This window comes from Myxozyma melibiosi (genome assembly GCF_037950935.1).
Source record: "Myxozyma melibiosi strain Phaff 52-87 chromosome Unknown BZA70scaffold_1, whole genome shotgun sequence".
NCBI lineage: Eukaryota > Fungi > Ascomycota > Lipomycetes > Lipomycetales > Lipomycetaceae > Myxozyma > Myxozyma melibiosi.
Genome location: NW_027042915.1, coordinates 3,197,636 through 3,211,677, shown reverse-complemented (window position 1 = coordinate 3,211,677; position 14,042 = coordinate 3,197,636). Strand labels below are relative to the sequence as shown.

The window sequence follows — 14,042 nt, the reverse complement described above, 5'->3', positions numbered from 1 at the left end:
TCCTCAGTCGCGTACTTTTGCTGTATATAAGCCTGCTTCTTCCACCACCTCCCTCTATTCTTCTTAGATCTCTACTCTCTCTCCTACTCTCTCTCCTACTCTCTCTCCTGCTTCTTTCCCACCACACACCTCTCTAACTCCACAATGGGCCTCCTCTCCGCCGTCAAATCATCCATCAAAGCAACAATCAGCTCCGACCCAAAACCAGAAGAAATCCTCCCCGTCGTCCCCTCCGACGGCTGCGACCTCGAGTGCGCAACCTGCACCGCGAAATACTCCTCCTCCCTCAAATTCGACCGCGACACCCCGCTCTGGGGCTCCGTCAAGCCATGGCGCAGGCACATCCTTATCGCGACCGGCAAATCTGACTGGGCTCACGGCTTAGGTGACGAGACTGGCTCGCTCTCAACCAAGCTCGAGGACTGGTCTCCGAGCTCGAAAGAGGTCGGTCGCGTTATCGTCTCAAACTCATCGATGAGCGCGCCCCAGGGTTACTTTGAGGAAACCGACGACAGCAAACGACTATCCAACCTCCTCATCCTCCCCACCATGTACGAAGCCCGTGGCGTCTCCCTCAGCACCGCACAAGCCGTCGCAAACCGTCTCTGCGACATCCCAAACAACTCCTCCGATTTCCCTTCCGAAGCCGAAGGCGCAACCCTCGTGCACAGAGGATACAAAGCAGTCATCCTGCTCTGCTCCCACCGCACGCGCGACAAACGATGCGGCGTCACCGCTCCTATTCTCAAGAAAGAGCTCGAGCTCCATCTGCGCGAACATGGCCTGCTTAGAGACGCAAACGACGAACGGCCGGGGGGTGTCGCTGTCTTTTATGTCTCTCATGTCGGAGGCCATAAGTTTGCTGGTAATGTGATTGTATACAGAGACTCTGGTGAGGGTGTCTGGATGGGACTTGTTGAGCCGGTATGTCTTTCTCTCTTCCTCTTCCTCTTCCTTCTATATCCACCTACTAACTCTTTATAGAAACACTGCAAAGCCATAGTCGAAGAGACAATCATCAACGGCCGCGTATATCCCCAACTCTTGAGAGGTGCATTCAAATCAGACTGGTAGACTTTATATCTTTCCTAGACTCTTTTTAGCTATACAACACTCTTTATGTATATTATTATCAATCAAAGCACCCTCTTTCATTATGTATATTATCATCAATCAAAGCAATATTCCCCAGTACTCCCAGTCCTCATCCCATGACCTCTTATGATCTCTTATGATCTCTTCATGCAGCAAAAATAAGCAGAATAAGCAATATACAATAGCAACTATAAGCAAATGCAGTCTATCTAAAGAATCTTCTGATCCTGCTCCATCTCCTGCTTGCGATACTCAACCGCCTTATTCCGGCTCCACTTCAGCAAAAGCGACCCAAACCGCCACGGCTCAAACTCCGGCCACAGCACGTCCACAAACTCAACCACGCAGTCCTGGTGCGATTGCCACAGCATAAAGTCAGACAGCCGCTCCACGCCGGACGTCCGCACCAGGATATCGAGCGGCGGACAGTCTTTTGTAAACATGTGCTGCTCGAGCATGTACTCGTCGATCGTCGCAGGGTCTAGCTCGTGCTTCTCCGATTGCTGCACTATGTCGCGCATCGCCGTCGCAATGTCATCCCGAGAGGTGTATGGGAAGCAAATGTTGAGAATCGCGCTAGGTACACAATTAGCATTCCACACAAATATCGGATATAAGTTGCTACTACATACGTCGTATTGTGCTTCGTCATCTCCGTCGCCTTGTCAATCGCAGCAAGCACGTCAGAGGGAATCATCGACCTCTGACCAAGCACTCTGATCGAGATCCCAAACCGATCAGCCAAGTCTCCGTGATGAATAATCTGCAGCAGCTTTGTCCGCGCAATCTCCATCAGCGCATCAACCTCCACAGGCGGTCTCTTGAAGTTCTCGATAGAGAACGCGTAGACGGTGACCGTCTTGATGCCTACTTGGTAGCACATCTCCAGAATCTAGGTGATTGATACGTATTTAGCAACAATCTCGCCCTCCCCAGCTGACAACAAGACAAAAGACATACATGCGCCAAGCTCTCAAACCCGGCAGAATGGCCCTCGCGGACTTCTAGCTTGCATCGCCGCGCGAATCGACGGTTGCCGTCCATGACGAAAGCGACATGCTGGGGCACGGGGCCGGTTCGCAGGATGGAGACAAAGATGTCTTGCGCCCAGACCAGCAGGTACTGAATTAGAGGAAACGTGCGGATCCACGAGCCAATCGACATTGTGTTCAGAAAGCAGACGCAGTGAATACAACAACAGAATTGAAGAGAAGAGAGAGAGTAGGCTGCGAGGTAGACAAGAAGAGAGCTTCTCGCTTCGGTGTTCTTTTGGCGGGCAACTTATTCGCACAAACCGCGTGCGCATTAACCCCTGAGCCCTGAGCGCTCCCCGGGTTCAATCCAGGTTTGCTACCTTGACTTCCTCATATCTGCCCTTTATTCTCTCGAAAGTGCGTTCAATAGGTCCGGGATGGCCCTCAAGCTCGGGTCACTGCTGCCAGCGCTGCGATACGCCGTAATTGCGTCGATATGCTTCAAGCTGCTGCTGTTTCCTGCCTAGTTAGTCCCCTCTGCTCTTCATCTACATGACCTGCCCATCTAACTATTCTCAAGCACATCCACAGACTTTGAGGTCCACCGAAACTGGCTGGCTATTACACACTCGCTTCCTCTCAGCAAGTGGTATTACGAGGTTTGTGCTTCTCCTCTCGCATCGTCACCACCCGGCAGCATGCTAAATCCTAAATTACATGATCCAGGATCTCTCGGAATGGACGCTCGACTATCCCCCGTTCTTTGCATATTTCGAATATGCTCTTTCTCAGGTGGCCGCGTACGTTGATCCCGGCATGGTCGTCGTCCAAAACCTAAACTACCACAGCCCCGAGACCGTGTACTTCCAGCGGACATCTGTCATTGTCTCGGAAATGGTCCTGGTGTATGCTCTGCAGAGCTATCTCACGTCGTTTCCGGAGAACACGCGGCAGACTGCGTATGCAATTGCAATGTCGATCTACTTCTCTCCTGGGTTTTTGATCATTGATAGTATACACTTCCAGTACAACGCCATGCTCTTCGGATTGCTTATATTCTCCATCGTCAAGATCAAGCAAGGGAAGCTGCTCATGGGAGGCATTCTCTTTGCCGTGTTGCTGTGCTTCAAACATATCTTTCTGTACCTGTCGCCGGCGTACTTTGTCTTTCTTTTGCGAGCATATTGCTTGGATATCAGCAACCTCAAACTAAGCAAGCCTTGGGCTGGTAAGTACTCCTTGCTCTTTGCAACAAGTCAGCTCTACTAACATCTCCTCCTAAAGCTATCCGACTAAGAAACTGCATATATCTCGGATCATCAATCATTGCCGTTGCACTACTAGCTTTCGGCCCGTTCTTGTACATGGGCCAACTGCCGCAGCTGCTGCAGCGCCTTTTCCCTTTCTCGCGCGGACTCTGCCATGCGTACTGGGCGCCTAACGTCTGGGCTTTGTATTCTGCTCTTGATCGTACTCTGTTTATGGGTGAGTGTTGTTTATAGGATGATTTATGGAGTGCTTACTGACGGCTGTTTTATTATTTAGTCTTTAAAAGATTTCTGAACGATCCGGTCTACGCGGAAGACAAGTCGAGTCTGACGCGCGGGCTTGTTGGCGTGACATCGTTCAGTGTACTGCCTGATGTACAACCGCGGGCTACTTTTATGCTAACGCTGCTCAGTCAAATACTGTCGCTGATCCCCCTGCTAATAACCCCCTCGTTTGATAACTTCATGAGCGCGCTCACGCTCTGCGGCTACGCGTCGTTTCTATTCGGCTGGCATGTACACGAAAAGGCGATCCTGCTCGTCATTATCCCTTTCAGCTTCCTATCTCTCAAAGACCGCAGGTATCTCACGCCGTTCTACCTTCTGACCGTGTCGGGCTACATCAGCCTGTTCCCGCTCATCTTCACCTCCGCCGAGGCGTTCATCAAGTACCTCTACACATTCACGTGGATTTTCGTCTTCTACAACGTCTTTGGCGGCCTTGCCCCGGTGCGGTTCCCGAAGCGCGTGTTTCTGCTCGATCGGATCGCAAGGGTGTTTTTGCTGGGGTTCATCCCGCTGCTGCTGTTTGCCGGGCTGTACGAGCGGCTGCCGGTGCTGCGGAACTACGAGTTCCTGAAGCTGATGATGATTAGCTCGTACTGCTCAGTAGGCATCATCGGCAGCTTCATTGGCTTCAGCTGGCTTTATTTTTTTGCATAGTCGATAGAATCAATTGTAAGATACAAGAAATAGTAACAATCGCAAGAGTAGAATAATATCGTGACTCAATCACAAACCGCTGCAGTTATGTGTGATTGACTCACAACTCAAATAGCTGCAGCGCCGGCGTCCTCGTCCTCGTCCCTTTTCTCGTCTCGGTTTTGTTCGCTGCCTGTCCGCCTCGAAGCAAATCGGCCCGTCTTTGAGTCCCGCGCAATCAGCACCTTCATCTTTCCTTTGCGCTCTTGTTTCTGCTTTCTTCTCCGCGGCCTGTCGCTTTTCTTCCGTCTAATCTCATCTCTGGAATTGGTTCGAGGACTCCCCTCTGCGCGCCGTCAGAATGCAGATGCTCACTAAGGTACGAAAAGAATCCCCTGTCGTCTCTTGCACGCGGCCTTCGAATCCAGCCATCCTGCCACATATCGCTTCTTTTTTCATCAATTCCTGCGGTCTTGATTGGCAATTGCGGTCGCTATGATCGAATATCTTTGATCGCTCCCGGAGGACGCAGCTGCTGTGACGCGATATCTGAACACGTTGCAAAACACTCGCAATATCCACGCCACGCTTTCATATCAGCTTCAGGCAATCAAATCAATTTGTGGTCATTTTATACAGCAATTCACTCTCGCCCGATCTCGGATTTCTTTGTTTTCGATATTTCGGGTGGTGGTGGTGGGAGAGGGCCGTGTGTTTTCTAGACGCATGCAGTTTACTTCTTATGTCCACTCTTTTGAGATGGGATACGGCTTGGGCGTGTGGAGCTAATCCGCGTCGGGCAACTTTTTCTTGCAAGAAAATACTAACCGATTGATGTAGTTTGAATCAAAATCGTCTCGGGCAAAGGGCGTTGCCTTCCATCCCAAGCGGTAACTTACATCCTTTGCATTTCCACCCTTCTCTCCGACGATCCAATCCTAATTGACATCCTATTTGACTACCAGACCATGGATTCTTGTTTCCCTTCACTCATCCACGATCCAGCTTTGGGACTACCGGATGGGAACTCTGATTGATCGATTTGAGGAGCACGATGGACCCGTGCGTGCTGTCGACTTCCACAATACTCAGCCATTGTTTGTTTCCGGTGGTGACGATTACAAAATAAAGGTCTGGTCTTTGCAGACCCGTAGATGTTTATTCACTTTGACTGGTTAGTAGATCACTTTGTTATTTTCAGTAGTGGGCTGTTGCTAATGCTCTCTCTCTCACAGGCCATCTCGATTACGTGCGTACCGTCTTCTTCCATCATGAATTGCCATGGATCATTTCGTCTTCCGACGATCAGACCATCCGTATCTGGAACTGGCAAAACAGATCGCAGATCGCGTGCTTGACCGGTCACAACCATTACACCATGTGTGCTCAGTTCCACCCCAAGGAGGATCTTGTTGTCTCCGCTTCGCTCGATCAGACCGTTCGCGTGTGGGATATCTCTGGCTTGAGAAAGAAGCACTCTGCTCCCACTACGATGACCTTTGAGGACCAGCTCAACCGTGCGAACGCCAACCAGGGCGACATGTTTGGCAACACCGACGCCGTCGTCAAGTACGTGCTCGAGGGCCACGACAGAGGCGTCAATTGGGTCGCCTTCCACCCTACCATGCCCTTGATCATCTCGTCCAGTGACGATCGAATGGTCAAGCTCTGGCGCATGAGCGAGACCAAGGCTTGGGAAGTCGACACCTGCAGAGGCCATTTCAACAATGCCACCTGCTGCTTGTTCCATCCCCACCAGGACCTGATCATCTCCGTCGGTGAGGACAAGACTATCCGCACCTGGGATCTCAACAAGCGCACGAGTGTCCAGAGCTTCAGACGCGAGTCTGACAGATTCTGGGTGATTGCCGCTCATCCCGAGATCAACCTGTTCGCTGCCGGCCACGACAGCGGCGTCATGGTTTTCAAGCTCGAGCGCGAGCGTCCCGCGAGCACAATCTACCAGAGCACGCTCTTCTACATCAACAAGGAGAAGCAGCTCAAGTCGTATGACTTCACCCGCGATACCGAGAGCGCGCCGCTGCTCTCGCTCAAGAAGCTCGGAAGCCCTTGGACTCCGCCGCGCAATCTGTCGTACAACCCGGCCGAGCGCGCCGTGCTTGTCACGTCGCCTGCCGACAACGGCATCTATGAGCTCATCCGCTTGCCACGCGACGCGGCCGGTGCGATCGAGTCGACTGATACGAAGAAGGGCAGCGGCAACTCTGCCGTGTTTATTGCTCGTAACCGATTCGCGGTGTTTACAAAGTCAAGCCAGGCGATCGAGATCAAGGATCTTTCCAACGCAACCACAAAGACGATCAAGGCGCCCGTCGCCACCAACGATATCTACTACGGCGGCACCGGCTGCTTGTTGCTGTTTGCTGCCTCGTCTGTGGTTCTGTACGACATCCACCAGAACAGGACGATTGCCGAGCTCTCGATCAACGGCGTCAAGTACGCTGCCTGGTCCAACGATGGTCAGCACGTCGCGCTCCTTGGCAAGCATACCATCACTATTGCTACCAAGAACCTCGAGACCGTGTGCTCTCTTCACGAGACCATTCGTATCAAGAGCGCTACCTGGAACGACTCGGACGTGCTCATCTACTCCACTCTGAACCATATCAAGTACACCCTCTTGAACGGCGACAACGGAATCATTCGCACCTTGGAGAGCACCTTGTACTTGACCAACATCAAGGGCCCTATTGTCTACTGCCTCGACCGCAGCGGCAAGGTGATCAAGCTGGCCATCGACCCTACCGAGTTTAGATTCAAGAAGGCGCTTATCAACAAAAATTACGAGGAGATGCTCAGAATAATAAAAACCTCAAACCTGGTCGGACAGAGCATTATCTCGTACTTGCAAAAGAAGGGATATCCTGAGGTGTGTTTATTTGTTACTTTTTATTTTGTATGAAACGATGGCTGACAAGTTTTTTTACCTCATATAGATTGCGTTGCAGTTTGTTCAGGATCCTCAGACGAGATTTGATCTTGCGATCGAATGCGGCAACCTCTCGGTTGCTCTTGAGATGGCGAAGGAACTCGACAAGCCCAATGTGTGGACGAAGCTCGGCGCTGAGGCTCTCGAGCACGGAAACCACGAGATTGTGGAGCTGGTGTACCAAAAGTTGAGGAACTTTGACAAGCTTTCGTTCTTGTATCTTACTATTGGAGATATGTCAAAGCTGCAGCGTATGGCGAAGATCGCCGATCACCGCGGAGATTACAAGGCCAAGTTCCAGAGCTCGTTGTTTTTGGGCGACGCGGATGCTCGTATCCAGATGCTGCGCGAGATCGACATGGGCGCGCTTGCTTATGCGGCCGCGAAGGCTAACGGCAAGGAGGAGGAGGCGCAGGAGATTTTGGAGTCTGCGGGACTCACCGAGGACCAGGTTAAGATTCCCGAGCTCGGAGCGCCTCTGAGCCCGCTGAAGGTTGCGAACGAGACGTTCAAGACCAAGCTTGACTTGAAGCCTATGGAGCCCACATACTTTGAGAAGGTTCTCCTCGGCCAGGTTGAGGCGCTAAGCTTGGAGGATAAGGAGGTTGCGAACGGCACTGCGGGCGAGAGCAACGGGTTTGATGCGTTCAACGACATGGTCGAGGACGAGTTTGCGCCGAAGGATGATAGCGGCGCGTTTGAGGAAGACGGTGGCGGCTGGGATATCGACGAGGAGCTTCTGGATGTTGACGACGTCGAGGACGAGGCTGCGCCGGAGGCTGCTGCCACGAGCGGCGTTTCGGAGGCGGACTTGTGGGTGCGCAACTCGCCCGTTCCTGCTGACCACGTTGCTGCGGGCTCGTTTGAGAGCGCGATGCAGCTTTTGAACCGGCAGGCGGGTGTGGTTGATTTTGCGCCGCTCAAGCCGCGCTTCCTGGAGGTCTACCAGGCGTCGAAGGCGTACCTGCCTGGGACGGAGGGTATGCCTAGCGTGACGACGTATATTCGCCGAACGAAGACTGAGACGGCGCCGAATAAGGTGCTGCCGATCATCCCGCGCACGCTGTCGCGCCTGACGTCGGTGGACTTGCAGGAGGCATACAAGCTCGTGCGCACCAACCACCTCGAGGACGCGGTGGAGAAGTTCCGCGCGATTCTGTACGACGTCGTGGTTTCGGCCGTCGAGAGCGCGAGCGAGGCCACGGAGGCGGTGCAGCTGATTGATATCTGCCGGGAGTACATTCTCGGGCTGTCGATTGAGCTTGAGCGCCGCGCGCTGCCGGAGACGGAGGTGAAGCGCAACCTCGAGCTGGCGGCGTACTTTGCCAAGGCGAAGTTGCAGCCGGTGCATGTGCACAACGCGCTGCAAGTTGCGATGTCGCAGTCGTTCAAGCACAAGAACTACAATTCTGCGTCGCGGTTCGCGTCGCAGTACCTCGAGCTTGTGTCCACGGGCGCGAAGGCGGAGCAGGCGCGGAAGATCAAGGCGCGCGCGGACGCGAACGGCACGGACGCGATCAAGATCGACTACGACCAGTACGCCGAGTTTGACATTTGCGCGGCGACGCACACGCCGATCTACGCGGGCGCGCCGTTCGTGCAGGATCCGTTGACGAAGGCGAAGTATTTGCCTGAGTTCAAGGGCAAGCTGTGTTCGATCTCGAAGATCACTGCGATTGGAGCGCCGGCTTCGGGGCTCCGGCTTTTGCCGTGAACGAGTTTGTGTTTGAAAGAATGAAGAGGAGAAAAAAGAAGATATATGCTGTGTCTATTTTTTGATGATGATGTTTAGTGTCGTGTGTGTGTTTTAAATTCATATTTGTTTTCTTCAATGTAGTCGTTTGTTAGTTTTAATCAATCAGTTATACATATAGCAGTGACGATAAGAATGTGTAGCTTAAGATAAGCTGTTGAAAGGAGATGAGTTATTAGTGCAATATGCCACTTCCGAGGTAATTGATCCAGCAGAAGAGTTGATGGACAGTAGTTTGAGACTATCGCAAAGAGACTGTATGTCAGAGAAGCAGAAGAGAAGAAGAGCAGGCTGGTTATCTGATTTCTGGTATCGAGCTGATTACGTTTCTGATTGATGTTTGTGCAACTGTGCACTCAACTGCGCAAAGCCTGTGCAGTTGATGCTGTAAACACAGCTACACTGCGGGAGATATGCAGGAAGGTGCGGCGAGGCAGATAATAAGGCGACGGTCGGCAGCAAAGCAAGAAGCACAGACAGCGACTTCGTCTCAGGCGCGCGCTCGAGGACATCTGTTGCAACCCAGGACGCTGTCTGCGATATCCAATTGCAGGCTCTGGACACCACTTTTTGTCTTTTCTATTTGTTATTATCAGCATCCTAACTTCGCACGGTCGAGAATATGGCGACCCGTGTGCGGAAGACGCCATTGTAGGTTTATTCGTTTATTCGATTGGGAATCGCGCATGCTGGTGGCCTTGGACGGCCGATATCTCTCGCGCTCTCTCTCTACGCTCAGTACTGACTCACTTCCTCTCACCTCTTGCAGATTCAAAAAGTCGCTGCATGACCTGATACGCGGCATCCGGGGCTGCAAAGACCCCGAGTCGACCGACAAATACATCCGCGATGCGATCTCGGAGTGTCGGCAGGAGGTCATGGCGCAGGACATGGACGTAAAGTCGATGGCCGTCCTCAAGCTGTCGTATCTGCAGATGCTCGGCTACGACATGGCGTGGGCGAGCTTTAACGTGCTCGAGGTCATGTCGTCGCCTAAGTTTTCGCAGAAACGGATTGGTTATTTGGCTGCTATGCAGAGCTTTGGCGCTGATACCGACGTCTTGATGCTTACGACCAACATGCTTAAGAAGGTAGAGCACTTGTCTTTTTTTATGCTGGGAAATCATTCTAACTATATCTTATTAGGACCTTGCATCTGCAAACCACCTCGACGTGGCAATGGCAATCAGCGGAATCTCAAACATAGTCTCCCCCGGCCTCGCGCGGGATCTCGTCGACGACCTGATGCGGATGATGAACCACTCCAAGCCATACGTGCGCAAGAAAGCAGTCCTGGTGATGTACAAGATCTTTTTGCAATTCCCCGAGGCCCTGCGCTCGTCGTTCCCGCGGCTGCGCGAGAAACTTGAGGATCCAGAGATCTCGGTCGTGTCGGCGACTGTGAATGTCATTTGCGAGCTCGCAAAGAAGCATCCGAGGAATTACCTGCCCCTCGCGCCGCAATTGTTCCAGATCTTGACTACTTCGTCGAATAATTGGATGCTGATCAAGATTATCAAGCTGGTATGCTTCTGTTTGTTCTTATTAGTTTTTATTGTGTGCATTCTAATTGGACTTTATAGTTTGCATCGCTGGCGCCGATCGAACCACGACTCAAGGCGAAACTCATCCCCCCAATCACAAACATAATCCAGACCACGACGGCAATGTCGCTTCTGTACGAATGCATCAGCTGCATCGTCGCCGGCGGCATGCTAGGCAAGGACGACGAGCAGCTGGCGTCGATGTGCGTGAGCAAGCTGCGCGTGTTTTTCGAGGAAACGGATCAGAACCTCAAGTTTGTCGGTCTGCTGGCGTACAACAAGATTGTGCTGATCCACCCGCTGCTCGTGGCGCAGAACGCGGACGTCATCATGGACTGCATGGACGACCCCGACCTGTCGATCCGCGAGCGCGCCGTCGAGCTCGTGGTCTACCTCGTCAACCAGGACACGCTGTTCGAGGTCGTCAAGCGGCTGATGCTACAGCTCATTCCACAGTCGCGCGAGCATGTCCTGCCGGAGCCGTACCGGGTTGAGGTCGTGCGGCGGATCCTCGACATGTGCTCAAACAACACGTATGCGAACGTGACCAACTTTGAGTGGTACATCGCCGTGCTGGTCGATCTCGTCAAGATCACGGAGGGGATCAAGGATATCGGCACCGAGATCGGACTCGAGCTGCAGAACGTGGCCGTGCGCGTGCGCTCGGTGCGCGACTACGCGGTGTCGGCGGCAGCAAAGATGCTCTCGGAGCGAGATGTCATGATGCAGAGCCCGGGCGTGCTCAAGTACGCGGCCTGGGTTGTGGGCGAGTACGCAGCCTATCTCGAGGACCCGTCGTCGGTGATCGAGGTCCTGACTGCGCTCGAGCCGCAGGTGCTGCCGAACGACATCGAGGCCGTCTATATCCAGGCGATCCCCAAGATCTACGCCGTCTATGCGGGCGACAACCGAGTACCCTGGGTGAACAGTCGCACGAAGCACGTGCTCGAGCTGACGGAGCGGATCGTTGCGTTTCTGGAGCGGTACTCGACGTCGATGGACATCGAGGTGCAGGAGCGGTCTGTTGAGTTTCTGGAGCTGTTTAGGCTGGTTGTGCTAGCGATCAACGAGCGCGGCGACGACGAGTCGGATCTGTCGCCGCCGCTGCTGGTGTCGCGCGCGATTCCGGGGATGTTTAGCGAGTGGGAGCTCAACCCTGTGTCTGCGAAGGCGCAGCGGCGGATTCCGATCCCGGAAGGGCTTGATCTGGACGAGCAGTTTAACGATCCGGTGTATTACTCCGAGTCGGAGGATGAAGAGGAAGTGCTGATTCGGCAGCAGATGCTGCGGCAGCAGGAGATGATGGCGGCGAAGAACATGAACTCTGGGCAGCCAAAGAGCTCGAGCGGCTCGAAGAAGTCAAAGAAGGGACGCAAGGGCGAGACGCTGTCTGATCCGCCGACGGAGTCAGAGGACGAGGAAGAGATGAAGAAGAGGAGAGAAGAGCGACGACGACGACAGGCCGAGGATCCGTACTACATTCTTGAGTCGGAGAAGGTTGTGTCAAAGTCGCGGCGGAAGAGCAAGAGCAAGCGGACTGCGTCGTCATCGAGCTCGTCGTCGTCGTCATCGTCGTCGTCGGATGACGAAGGCGGCGTGGCACCGATGAGGAACGAGAAGCTAGATATCGACTCGATTCCGATCATGAAGCTTGAGATTGCGAGCATTGCAGTACCTCCCGACTCGAAGAAGAAGAAGGGCAAGAAGAGTCGAGCACAGCCTGCGCGGGTGGAGATTGCGCGGGAGGAAACGTTTGGAGATGCGCCGGACGAGGACGAGGATACGAGTAATGCGGCTTCCGAGCGGCGCGCGCTGCGTACTGGTGGGGGCAAGGCTATTTTGCGGGTGAATGCAAAGGGATTGGAGGAGCTTGATTTGGAAGAACCGGAAGATGACGAGGCGGGTAGGTTAGAGGTTGAGCGGTTTAAGGCCGAGATCCAGCAGGCGAGGCAGAAGGCTGCGGATGCGGCGGCTGCGGAGCTGCAGGTTGAGGCTACGCATCTTGTGGTTAAGAAGAAGAAGAAGGCGAAGGTTGTGAAGAAGGTTAAGAAGTCTTCGAAGAAGGAGAAGAAGGAGAAGGGGGAGAAGGGGGAGAAGAAGGAGAAGGAGGAGAATGAGGAGAAGGAGGAGGCAGAGAAAGCAGAGGAAGCAGAGGAAGCAGCTGCAGTAGAAGAGAAAGAGCAGGAAGCGGAAGCTAAGCCTGCTGAGGAAGCTACTGCCGCAGAAGGTGAAGCAGAAAGTAAAGAGGAGGAGAAAGAGGCAGAAGGCACTGCTGCAGAAGCGTGATGTTATATAGAATCATGATGATGTTATATATGTTTTTTGTTATAGCCGGTTGCTGATCTGGTAACGGATTCAGATCTGAATTTTGTTGCATAAATTGATTTGTATGTGTAGGTATCGCCCATGATGTTGCCATAAGAGAAGTATTGCAGATCTACGTTTAACGCTCGCTGGTGGGCTTGTATATAAAACTGCAATATAAGTCATTGTGGTTGATTCCGCGCCGATACCGGCCCGGTCATATAAGATGAAGAGAGAGTATAGTGGCTTTGAGTAAACTCTCGCGGAAGTCCTCCGGGAGACGTATTTCTTCGTCTCGAGAGTTTCAGCGGAGTTACGGATGACGACAATGACAGCTGAGGAGGTGTTTTATGTATTAAGCTCTGAGAGGGAGGGAGGAGGAGGAGGAGGAGGAGGAGGAGGAGGAGGAGGAGGAGGAGGAGGAGGAAGGAGAAAAGGCCGGGAAGTTTAAATTGTTGTTTACTTTTATCAGATCAATCTAATCTCATTCCATCAATGTTGAGTCAAAAGTATGCCGCTCGACAGGAAAGTGTTAGAGGCCGCCCACCGGACCGGGTTGTCTTGTTTACTCTGCTGTGTGTAGCGTGTACGTCTCTCGAGCTATTCAAACCCAGCGACAGACATCCTGGTTTACTGTGAGAGAGAAGGAAAAGCAGAAAGAGCAGAGAATAAGCAGGAAAAAGTGCGGAAGCCCCGCGGACAGCCCTGCCCGAGTGCACGAGAATGCAGGAAAACCTTGTTTCGGTGCTTTTGAAAGACGAGAAAAGCCAAGCAAAATAGCGCGTGGCTGCTGTTTTATACCGGCCGCTTTGAATTGCTGCTGTGGAGCGGTTGTGCTCTTTGTTGAGCCTCTGTTGAGGGTGATGTTGATCAGGAAGAGAGATGTTCGACAATAGAGCGAAGTGGGTTCACCTTCACCCTCACCGTCATACAACCAGCAACCACGTCCACAAACCCACCGACATCTTCCCGCGATTTCCACTCAATCGGAAGGGTTTCAGCTGAGCAGAGCAGCAGCGCACCCGAAAAGAAGGTTTGTTGTCTCCGCAGTAGCCTTTTTTGCTCTGTTTTGGGTTTCTGCGTTTCCATCTGATAAAAATATTTTCAGCGTCGTCATCAGCTTTCTTGATTCTTCTTTGTGCTGCTTTCCTTATATTCAGTAAAAGCAGTGGTAGTAGTAGTATCAGCAGCAGTTAGCAACATCAATTGCACTCGTAGCAGATCCAACACCGT

General features: G+C 52.8%; 5 protein-coding genes across 5 annotated transcripts; 4 read left to right on the top strand and 1 right to left on the bottom strand.

Annotated features, from left to right (window-relative positions):
• The first annotated feature begins 71 nt into the window (after positions 1 to 71).
• On the top strand, positions 72 to 1,115 carry BZA70DRAFT_244975 (Sucrase/ferredoxin-like-domain-containing protein). The gene is made up of 2 exons (XM_064910615.1): positions 72 to 924; positions 985 to 1,115. The coding sequence occupies exons 1-2, from the start codon at positions 145 to 147 to the stop codon at positions 1,072 to 1,074; spliced, it is 870 nt and encodes a 289-aa protein (XP_064771353.1). The 5' UTR covers positions 72 to 144; the 3' UTR covers positions 1,075 to 1,115.
• Positions 1,116 to 1,304: 189 nt separating this feature from the next.
• Positions 1,305 to 2,259, bottom strand: BZA70DRAFT_233441 (Decaprenyl diphosphate synthase-like protein; the record flags this gene model as incomplete). The annotated part of the gene is made up of 3 exons (XM_064910258.1): positions 1,305 to 1,671; positions 1,728 to 1,987; positions 2,056 to 2,259. 3 exons carry the CDS (start codon positions 2,257 to 2,259, stop codon positions 1,305 to 1,307), a joined length of 831 nt encoding a protein of 276 aa, XP_064771352.1.
• A 102-nt stretch (positions 2,260 to 2,361) lies between these two features.
• On the top strand, positions 2,362 to 4,379 carry BZA70DRAFT_45025 (family 57 glycosyltransferase). Its single transcript, XM_064915128.1, has 5 exons — positions 2,362 to 2,595; positions 2,650 to 2,728; positions 2,796 to 3,297; positions 3,354 to 3,554; positions 3,615 to 4,379. The coding sequence occupies exons 1-5, from the start codon at positions 2,507 to 2,509 to the stop codon at positions 4,277 to 4,279; spliced, it is 1,536 nt and encodes a 511-aa protein (XP_064771351.1). The 5' UTR covers positions 2,362 to 2,506; the 3' UTR covers positions 4,280 to 4,379.
• Positions 4,380 to 4,392: 13 nt separating this feature from the next.
• On the top strand, positions 4,393 to 9,201 carry BZA70DRAFT_273426 (coatomer WD associated region-domain-containing protein). Its single transcript, XM_064911827.1, has 5 exons — positions 4,393 to 4,637; positions 5,099 to 5,148; positions 5,224 to 5,432; positions 5,494 to 7,148; positions 7,216 to 9,201. The coding sequence occupies exons 1-5, from the start codon at positions 4,620 to 4,622 to the stop codon at positions 8,920 to 8,922; spliced, it is 3,639 nt and encodes a 1,212-aa protein (XP_064771350.1). The 5' UTR covers positions 4,393 to 4,619; the 3' UTR covers positions 8,923 to 9,201.
• Positions 9,202 to 9,444: 243 nt separating this feature from the next.
• On the top strand, positions 9,445 to 13,207 carry BZA70DRAFT_254423 (adaptin N terminal region-domain-containing protein). Its single transcript, XM_064910761.1, has 4 exons — positions 9,445 to 9,612; positions 9,731 to 10,052; positions 10,108 to 10,485; positions 10,545 to 13,207. The coding sequence occupies exons 1-4, from the start codon at positions 9,584 to 9,586 to the stop codon at positions 12,789 to 12,791; spliced, it is 2,976 nt and encodes a 991-aa protein (XP_064771349.1). The 5' UTR covers positions 9,445 to 9,583; the 3' UTR covers positions 12,792 to 13,207.
• Positions 13,208 to 14,042: the final 835 nt, after the last annotated feature.

Bases quoted from the DNA above. Each gene is read 5' to 3' on its own strand.
- BZA70DRAFT_254423 (XM_064910761.1), top strand. From the start codon at position 9,584: ATGGCGACCCGTGTGCGGAAGACGCCATT. The intron at 9,613-9,730 runs GTAGGTTTATTC...CACCTCTTGCAG, and splicing joins CGTGTGCGGAAGACGCCATT to ATTCAAAAAGTCGCTGCATG. The intron at 10,053-10,107 runs GTAGAGCACTTG...ATATCTTATTAG, and splicing joins CGACCAACATGCTTAAGAAG to GACCTTGCATCTGCAAACCA.
- BZA70DRAFT_45025 (XM_064915128.1), top strand. From the start codon at position 2,507: ATGGCCCTCAAGCTCGGGTCACTGCTGCCAGCGCTGCGATACGCCGTA. The intron at 2,596-2,649 runs GTTAGTCCCCTC...ACTATTCTCAAG, and splicing joins CTGCTGCTGTTTCCTGCCTA to CACATCCACAGACTTTGAGG. The intron at 3,555-3,614 runs GTGAGTGTTGTT...TTTATTATTTAG, and splicing joins TGATCGTACTCTGTTTATGG to TCTTTAAAAGATTTCTGAAC.
- BZA70DRAFT_244975 (XM_064910615.1), top strand. From the start codon at position 145: ATGGGCCTCCTCTCCGCCGTCAAATCATCCATCAAAGCAACAATCAGC. The intron at 925-984 runs GTATGTCTTTCT...AACTCTTTATAG, and splicing joins GGATGGGACTTGTTGAGCCG to AAACACTGCAAAGCCATAGT.
- BZA70DRAFT_273426 (XM_064911827.1), top strand. The intron at 5,149-5,223 runs GTAACTTACATC...TTTGACTACCAG, and splicing joins GTTGCCTTCCATCCCAAGCG to ACCATGGATTCTTGTTTCCC. The intron at 7,149-7,215 runs GTGTGTTTATTT...TACCTCATATAG, and splicing joins AAAAGAAGGGATATCCTGAG to ATTGCGTTGCAGTTTGTTCA.